At 35.0% G+C, this 9,046-nt stretch overlaps 2 protein-coding genes across 2 annotated transcripts; both read left to right on the top strand.

Moving 5' to 3' along the window:
- The first annotated feature begins 719 nt into the window (after positions 1-719).
- Positions 720-3,993, top strand: LOC130014712 (26S proteasome regulatory subunit S10B homolog B-like). The gene is made up of 10 exons (XM_056106374.1): positions 720-843; positions 1,268-1,387; positions 1,665-1,801; positions 1,918-2,079; positions 2,193-2,279; positions 2,377-2,463; positions 2,552-2,689; positions 3,298-3,384; positions 3,613-3,692; positions 3,786-3,993. Exons 1-10 carry the CDS (start codon positions 744-746, stop codon positions 3,991-3,993), a joined length of 1,206 nt encoding a protein of 401 aa, XP_055962349.1. The 5' UTR covers positions 720-743.
- Positions 3,994-5,013: 1,020 nt separating this feature from the next.
- On the top strand, positions 5,014-8,514 carry LOC126686315 (26S proteasome regulatory subunit 10B homolog A-like). Its single transcript, XM_050380355.2, has 10 exons — positions 5,014-5,122; positions 5,469-5,588; positions 5,930-6,066; positions 6,215-6,376; positions 6,487-6,573; positions 6,652-6,738; positions 6,829-6,966; positions 7,584-7,775; positions 7,852-7,950; positions 8,231-8,514. Exons 1-10 carry the CDS (start codon positions 5,029-5,031, stop codon positions 8,303-8,305), a joined length of 1,191 nt encoding a protein of 396 aa, XP_050236312.1. The 5' UTR covers positions 5,014-5,028; the 3' UTR covers positions 8,306-8,514.
- Positions 8,515-9,046: the final 532 nt, after the last annotated feature.

The raw sequence follows: 9,046 nt of genomic DNA, 5'->3' as shown, positions 1-9,046 counted from the left end.
TAACAGTTAAAGTTATTTTTAAATTCTAAGTAGATAGATAATGTTTTTTTTTCTATAATTAGATAATTATATACAAATTCATCTAAGTAAATGGATAATCATATCATTTTAGTAGGTTTATTTTTATTGAACTCTCTTTTACAATAATTAGATCTCAAGAATATATTAACACAGAATCCACATACCTTTTCAATATTTAAATAAAAAAGTTGGCCACATTAAACCGTCTAATTTTTCTTTTTATCATAACAAATTTCAAACATCAAGCCATACTAAATGATACATTTGAATCTTTTTCAACTCCATTTTAAACTAATGGCTACAATTAAAACTGAAAATTGATATATAGGCTAAAATTGAAATTTTAAAAGGTGGAGCCACAAATAAAAACAGTAAAAATAGTGAGGTATTGTTGGACGATCAAGGCTTATTTTTTTCCCTAAAGATATATATATCACACCCGATGGTAAATTTAACTTTTTAGATATCACTGATATATTAAGAAGAGTTCATATTTTTGGTTTGAGTTAAATCGTGTAAGTAGTCATTCCTCCTCGCGGTAGAGGGCGGTGTCGTTTCATAAGCTAAACAAAATACGACAACGTATTTGTTTATAGTAATTGCGATTCCAACCACTTGCAGGTGACCCAACTCGCAAGTCAGCATCGGTAGTTCATAAAACTTTTGGATTTGGTAATAAGAAAAGGGAAAAAGAGGGGGAAAACTACCTCAGAACTTGAACCATGAGCACTGAAGAAGATGTCGCACAGCGTAGAACTGCGATTACCGATTACCGCAAAAAGCTACTCCAGCACAAAGAATTTGAGTCTAGAATACGCACTGGTTAGTCAAATCGAGCTCCGGATGTGCTTTTTTTTATTGTTTAATCGATCTTTTCTGGTAGCTTCAATATATTTTAGGTTTTATAAGTAAGCTGACACGCTGTTAACAAGAGATTTCGAGATTGAAAATTAGGGTTCTCAATTTTGAATTAAATTGAATCAGAAGTCGTTCTGTATGCTTGTTAGATTGGTTTTTATATATTTAATTATGATTATGATCGATAATCACAATACCGCGCGCTTTTTTGTACCCTTTTTATGTTTATACTCAAATGGCTGGTTTTTGTTACTTGTTTTGCTCATCAGTTAAAACTGTGAGCTTTCGGACTCTTGAATTGTATGTAATTTTTTTTGTTCTGTTGTTTTGAAAAATTGGATATTTTTGTAGAAATTGGAGCTTTAATTTTGAGGTTATGTTGTTGTAGTGAGGGAAAATTTGAGATCTGCAAAGAAAGAGTTTAACAAGACCGAGGATGATTTGAAATCTCTTCAAAGTGTTGGTCAGATCATTGGAGAAGTACTCCGATCTCTTGACAATGAACGCTGTAAGTTTATCAGAATTCTTCTTTTGTTATTTCTTATGAATTTTTACATGTATGTTTCAATTGCATGTTTTAATTAGGTGTGGTTTATAAATGCGTCTACTATACATGACTTTTATCTCTTTTCTTAGCAATTATATTGTAAATGTGGCACTAGGAGTTCTTTTGATTTCAAATTTTCTCTTGATTCCCAATTTCTTGCTCTAGAAATTGTGTTTTAAGGCATAATGGGCGAGCAAAGCATAATATAGGGGTTATTGTTATTTCCATTATGTTTCAGTGATTGTTAAAGCACGCAGTGGACCTCGGTATGTGGTTGGTTGCCGCAGCAAGGTGGATAAGGAAAAACTAGTTCAAGGAACTAGAGTCGTTCTTGATATGACAACACTTACAATTATGCGTGCTCTTCCACGCGAGGCGAGTTATTTGTTTTCAGGCTGCTGTCACTTATTTACAATTTTCTTTTTCTGTTTGAGCTTCATGCTGGTTATATAACTCACGACGTCTTATCTTTTTGTGCCATGGGCTTACAGGTAGATCCAGTTGTTTATAATATGCTGCATGAAGATCCTGGTAATGTCAGCTATTCAGCCGTGGGTGGTCTATCTGATCAAATTAGAGAATTGGGGGAATCTATTGAGCTACCTCTTATGAACCCTGAGCTTTTCATAAGAGTGGGGATTAAACCTCCCAAGGTGATTATTTGGTCATTCCATTTATCTTGTATTTCTTGTTCTCTTCTCCCTAGTCCAAAGTCAATGAAGTTACTTAATGTGCTCCTCACAACTGCATATGCTCTGTGTTTCAGGGTGTCCTTTTATATGGACCTCATGGTGCTGGAAAGACATTATTGGCTAGGGCTATTGCGAGTAATATAGACGCTAACTTTTTGAAGGTAAATTATTATCTTACCAACTTATCCTTTATGTCTTCTGAATTCTGTTGACTGCAAGTGGTTCTCTAGTTTAACACATGCTTTTATTTTTGTGAAGGTTGTTTCAAGTGCCATTATTGATAAGTATATTGGAGAAAGTGCTAGGCTGATAAGAGAAATGTTTGGATATGCACGTGATCATCAGGTAAGAGTAATGGAACTTGGATTTGATTTTCTGTGGCATTCATACCTGATTCCACCAATAATGCTACTGATTGCTTCTGTTTGCCCAGCCCTGCATCATTTTCATGGATGAAATTGATGCCATTGGTGGACGCCGATTTAGTGAAGGAACAAGTGCTGATCGTGAAATTCAGAGAACACTAATGGAGTTACTTAACCAGCTCGATGGGGTTGATCAGCTTGGGAAGGTACTTTAGTCTATAAATTTAACCTTATCTAACATTGTTTACACTTGAAACATTTTCATTTGTGTAGTCTACTCTTTTAAAGTAGGTGCGTGTTTGTCTACTTTCCATCATATTGCTTATACTTGATGCAGCACATGGTATGTTTTTTCTGTTAAACTGAAGCCCAGTTATATAGTAAAAGGCAAAAAAAAAAAACAAAGATTACCTTAATGAATTTCCTTCATTGGTAATTCATATTCCACAATACAATTCATTGTTCAGTATTTTGATGGGCAAGTTCAGAATGGTCTGGTTCTGAATACATTTGGCTATATATGCGATTAAATTTGCTTGTTTTTCATTTTCTAATAATTGGAGTTCTGTAGCTTCAATAAACTGCATTCTCTTGGGCCTCGAGAAAAAGCATTTCTTCCTGCTAATAATTGTTTATTCATGACTATTGGTTAAGCTTTGCAGCTTCATAAAGTAGACTATTTAAGTACAATGAAGTGTTATTTTCTGCATGTCATGTGACCACTCTTCATGTAAACCCCTCTTTTCCCCCCCTTTTGGCAACTTCCATATGGTAATCTTTATGATAAAATTTTATGTTTGTTTATGAATAATAGGTTAAAATGATAATGGCAACAAACCGACCTGACGTTCTCGATCCTGCACTTCTCCGTGATTATGTCATTCATGAAGACTTTATGAAGGTAATTCTATGATTTCTATTACCAAAATGGATCTCATCTCTCTCTATATGCTAATTTTTAAATGTGGTAATAAGAAATTAAGTTTAGTTTATGTGCTTTCTAAAGTTTAATAATTGCATCGTGTGACATTGAGATTGGTACAAACAAGAAACTAAGTTCAGATTACATGCTTTCTGCAATAAAGTTGCTGGATGTGCTTAAATACACATTTTCTTTTCAATTTTGCAGGATGTGAGGAAGCTGAATGAGGCAAAGAAACTTGAATCTAGCGCGCACTATAATTCTGCTAGATCCCTTCTTAGGCTCTCGTAAGCCTTTCTCGTTATTAGGTTTATTACGCTCCCTTCATCAATTAAGATCCTTTCAACATTCTAGTGTTCGATGATCATAGCCACTACCAGGGCCTCGTTGTGGGCTTCCGCTATTCTCCCGAAATCCTTCCCGTCGAAAGTCACCGGCGGTGGAATTGAGGATTCTACTGATTTCCTTTTTCTCCCTTGCGATATGTTCCTTGCTTTGTCTTTCAGGTTCATTTCTTCAGAAGTCATCTTCCTCAATGAAACTTTTTTTGAGTTCAGAAAAGCTCCTTCGAATTTGAAGTTAAGTTAAGCTTTTCCCACAGACGGCGCCAATTGATGGAGTCTGCTTTCTGAACCGGTGAATGAGACCTGCAAAATAGGGTAGAAGCTAACCGGACGGTGGTTGTCCGATTAATTCTCCTATGCCAAAGCCAGTTTAGAGCTTTGAGCAGCGTTTTGAGTATGTGAACGTAATTGTGTTTCTAGGCATACCTCATGCTCCTTTTATAGTAGATGAATGCATACCTTGTAGAGTTATAGTAGGTAAGTGAATCCTACTTTGTAGGGATTCACCCTGATTTGGCGTGATCTACCTTATTCAGACATGAGTCCTATTTAGGAACGTTTTCGTAAATAGTCTCGTCTTCTTAAGATAGAGCCGATCTTTCCAAGTTGGAGATTGTGTCCAAATGGGAAGATACTTCGAGACATCATAGTAGATTCGGCGATTTGTCCGAATCCTGGATTAACGCGCTTTGGGCGGATCTTAAGGGATTCGGTCTTCGTCTTATTGAATGATTCATCGGCGGATCCTATGGATTCAGTCGTCTTCCTTATATAATCAGGTCTTCCATTATGAGTCCGGTATCACCTGAGAATGGATCTCCTGTGACTCGGCTCCATTGTATTTAGTGTAGGATTCGGTATCCATCAATAATCTAAATGCAAAACAATCAATTGCACTTAATAATTTTTTTTTGACGCTACTTAATAAAAATTAAAAAATTAATTTTTTAAAATTTGGACAGAAAAAATTAAAGTATTGATATATTCTTGAATTCTATATAATGTATAAAAAAGTTAGTGCAAACCCAGGTTTTTAAACTAATTCTACTGATATTTTTGTTAGAATAAGGGCTTAGTTGTACATATTTTAAAATTGTTAGGGTTAAATGGCATATAATTTAAGTACATAGACTTAAAAATATTTGAACTGAAATATAAGGGCATATCATATCTTGTATCAATATAAAAAGATCCCTGCCTTGCCCAACTTTAAAGCGTGTTTTTCTGTGAATCGTTAAGGCAATAAGAAAAAATCAAAAGTTCAAATTTATTTTAAAGCATGAGCAGCGAAGGAGATCGCCGGCGTATTTCCGTGACTGAACACCGGAAAAAATTGCTCCAACACAAGGAGATGGAGTCTAGAGTGCGAACCTGTTAGTCATTCGATCTATTAATTTTTTTTATCGTTTTGTAGTAGTCGTTGCATCTCTAATTTAACCCAATAGGTTAGATTTTATTAGTTATGATTTGCCATAAACTAGATTGAATTGTTTGATGCAGTTAATTTGACGAAATTTTGTAGAAAGGGTTTAATTTTTTGTGTGTTAATATTATACATTTGTTTTTAAATTTAAATAAAAACATTAACTGCTGTAGACTTGTAGCTAAAAGACTTCTTCTGCTTGGGTGTGTTAATATGCTTTCAATATCTGTTGTATAGTATGTGGTTATTGCATTGACGTTTGCTCATTATGCTAATAAATGTGGGTTTTTTGGTAGTGAGGGAGAACTTGAGGAATGCAAAGAAGGAGTTCAATAAGACAGAGGATGATTTGAAGTCTCTTCAAAGTGTTGGTCAGATTATAGGAGAAGTTCTCCGACCTCTCGACAATGAACGCTGTAAGTTCTCCCAATTTCCCTACATTTTTGCGCGTTGTTGATTCTGTGTACGTGCAATCTTTGCACTTTTGGTTGCTTCAAAATGTTGCAACTTGAGAATGGTTTAGTGACTGGAAATTTTCATGATTCTTGTGACCTAGGTTATGCTTACATTCATATGCCCTTTTTTCTTACAGTTTATCCATTTCATAGAGTACAATTAGCATAAATGTTGCCTCTTGCAGTCTTTGGTTCTGCATCTCATTTAATTATTTTCTCCTTTGTTTGGTTTCTATGCCTGTAGGACTTAGTTTATGGACACAGAGTAATGGTTTTTTTTTTTTTTTTTTTTTATGTTTCAGTGATTGTTAAAGCAAGTAGTGGACCCCGTTATGTGGTTGGGTGCCGCAGCAAAGTGGACAAGGAAAAACTAATTGCAGGAACTAGGGTTGTTCTTGACATGACAACACTCACAATCATGCGAGCTCTTCCACGTGAAGTAAGTTATTTGGAAGAGTGACAGAGAGCTGGAAAACTGTTATGGTTAATGGAATTTATTTCCCCCTAAGCAGCACAGTTGTATTTGAATTACTTATTTCTTATTATAGGATGCGTGATATCTAGCAATTTGTGGCTTTTGCTTACAGGTTGATCCAGTTGTTTATAATATGTTGCATGAAGATCCTGGCAACATCAGCTACTCGGCTGTGGGTGGTTTATCTGACCAAATCAGAGATTTGAGGGAGTCCATTGAGCTACCTCTGATGAACCCTGAGCTTTTCCTCAGAGTTGGAATTAAACCTCCCAAGGTGATAAATGGTTCTTTGTGTTTTTTTGCATTAGATAACTTTTTGGCATTCATGTCCATGAGGATAAAGTAGTTGATATTTCTCTGAAGCTCTTGTCCTCTCTGCTTTAGGGTGTTCTTCTTTATGGCCCTCCTGGTACAGGAAAGACGCTATTGGCCAGGGCTATCGCAAGTAACATAGATGCCAACTTCTTAAAGGTCAATGTTTTTTCCTTTAACAAGCATCCTTCCCTTATTTTTGGCTCCTGTTAACATGTACTTTACATCTGAATGAAGGTTGTTTCAAGTGCCATTATCGACAAATACATTGGCGAAAGTGCTAGGTTGATTCGAGAAATGTTTGGATATGCACGTGATCACCAAGTAAGTATCCTGGTTTTTTCTAATCTTGCTATTCCTGTGTGGTTCATGGCTCCACTGGATTTTTAAATTAATTTTCTTTTTCTTTTGTAGCCCTGCATCATTTTTATGGATGAGATTGATGCCATTGGTGGACGCCGTTTTAGTGAGGGTACAAGCGCAGATCGTGAAATTCAAAGAACTCTAATGGAGTTACTTAATCAACTTGACGGGTTTGATCAGCTTGGGAAGGTATTTTTTAGTTTACACATTATAACCCAGCCTGACATTTTTATTTCCTTCATAGTTTCACACATAAGCAATGGAGATTTTTCATTTTGGTTGGCTGTTCTTTCGGAAGTATATCCCTGTTTGTCTACTTGTAATCATTTTGCATATACATCTGTTGTCCCTGTTAAAGCGAAATACATTAGCAAAAGCAGAAAAGTTGAGCCAAATAATACCTGCATGAATTCACTTATATGGCTAATTTATATGCATTTGCAAATGAAACTTTTATTGCTGCAACAGTTTGATGGGGGTATTAAGAATGGTCTATCTGTGAATGTGAGTACATCTGGACATTTATGTCGATATAGAAGGCATGCTTCTGGACAGTCCCTGATAATTCGAGTTCTTTAACGCCACTGAAATGTGTTCTGCTGGGCTCTAAAAAATGGGGTCTCTTCTCATAAAATGTGTATCCATAGCTCGTTTTTAAGCTTTGGAGCTTCAAAAATTATAGGATTTGATTGTTTTAAGTGTAAACTTGTGTCTGTCATGTTCCGGTCAGCATGTACTACCTTTGGCAACTTCTATATAGTAATTTCTTAAGATAAAATAAATTTATGCTCGTCTATCTATAATAGGTTAAAATGATAATGGCAACAAACCGACCTGATGTGCTCGATCCTGCACTTCTTCGCCCGGGAAGATTAGACAGAAAAATAGAGATTCCGTTGCCAAATGAACAATCGAGAATGGAAATCCTGAAAATTCATGCTGCTAGCATTGCCAAGCATGGGGAGATTGACTATGAGGCTGTTGTGAAACTTGCGGAGGTAAGTAAAATGGCTTTGCATGTTGGATACGTTTACTGAGGCCTTATTGTTAATGTTTTTCTTATAACTATAACAGGGCTTTAATGGAGCTGATCTCCGCAATGTTTGCACAGAAGCTGGAATGTCAGCAATTCGTGCGGAACGTGATTATGTTATCCATGAAGATTTTATGAAGGTAATAAACTTTTTTACAACACAATGAATTTACCTCCATTTGGTGCCTATATTACATGGAAATGGAAACGCTGAAACAAGAAACTGGCAAACTGATGATTTTTTATAAGAATAGCTTGTCAACAAGTTCTGGCGTTTTTGGAAGTGAAAAAAAAAAGCCAAAACGGAGGATTCAATACTTTCCGTACACCATAGTTTGGTACTCTATGACGAGATTGTTAACCACTTATTTATTTACTCAGATAATAATTTTGTGTTGTGGTGTTTTGGCGTTGTTACAGGCCGTAAGGAAGCTTAATGAGGCAAAAAAGCTTGAATCAAGTGCACATTATAATGCCGATTTTGGGAAGGAATAGAAGGCCATATTTAAGAGCCATGAGGGTGGTGCATTTGTTTTAATATATCTGTATCATTTCTTTATGTTTTTTAATTTTAGGCATGTATGAATATTTCAGAAACATGAATTCCACTCTTAAAATGTGTGTTGCACACCTTATAAGAAGATAGCCATTGGAAATTCTTTCTTAAGCATGCTAGTTATCACTAGCCATTGGAAATTCTTTCTTAAGCATGTCAGCTATCACAAGTTAGTTATAAATAAATATGTAAGATCAAAGAAGTAACATATAAATTCAAATTGAATATAGTTGTCCCATAGTTTTATCATTATTCACCAAGTGTATTAGTTATAACTAGGGCATTGTAATCTATTGGAAGTGAATTGAATTGAAGTTTTTTCATCGTGTTGAACTAAATTTAAGAGGAAATATAATATCCAAATTGAATTGAACTGAGTCAACAAGTTCAATATAATGCTCAAGTTAAACTGAATTTAAAAACTAATTTTGTTCATTTATTAATTAAGATTAAATTTTCAGTTCGATTTAATTTTTGTAAATCCTAATTATATAACCATAATATACTTGATTGGCAAAAAAAAATTCTTCTACTCATGTTTCTTCAAGTAATTACCCTAAAAGTTTTTAATGTGTATTCCCAATTTAATTCTGATACATAAGCAATTCACCTTTTTTTTATCACTTACTATGTTTTTTTTCCCTTTATTTTTTGGCTTAACCATCCAAAAGCATTCTATT

The sequence above is a fragment of the Mercurialis annua genome, linkage group LG6, assembly GCF_937616625.2.
Source record: "Mercurialis annua linkage group LG6, ddMerAnnu1.2, whole genome shotgun sequence".
Lineage (NCBI taxonomy): Eukaryota > Viridiplantae > Streptophyta > Magnoliopsida > Malpighiales > Euphorbiaceae > Mercurialis > Mercurialis annua.
This window is presented reverse-complemented; position numbering and strand designations above follow the sequence as displayed.

Coding starts and splice junctions, on each gene's coding strand:
- LOC126686315 (XM_050380355.2), top strand. CDS start 5,029: ATGAGCAGCGAAGGAGATCGCCGGCGTATTTCCGTGACTGAACACCGG. Junction 6,739..6,828: donor GATATGCACGTGATCACCAA/GTAAGTATCCTG, acceptor TTTCTTTTGTAG/CCCTGCATCATTTTTATGGA. Junction 6,967..7,583: donor GGTTTGATCAGCTTGGGAAG/GTATTTTTTAGT, acceptor TATCTATAATAG/GTTAAAATGATAATGGCAAC.
- LOC130014712 (XM_056106374.1), top strand. CDS start 744: ATGAGCACTGAAGAAGATGTCGCACAGCGTAGAACTGCGATTACCGAT. Junction 1,388..1,664: donor ATCTCTTGACAATGAACGCT/GTAAGTTTATCA, acceptor ATTATGTTTCAG/TGATTGTTAAAGCACGCAGT. Junction 2,080..2,192: donor TGGGGATTAAACCTCCCAAG/GTGATTATTTGG, acceptor TCTGTGTTTCAG/GGTGTCCTTTTATATGGACC.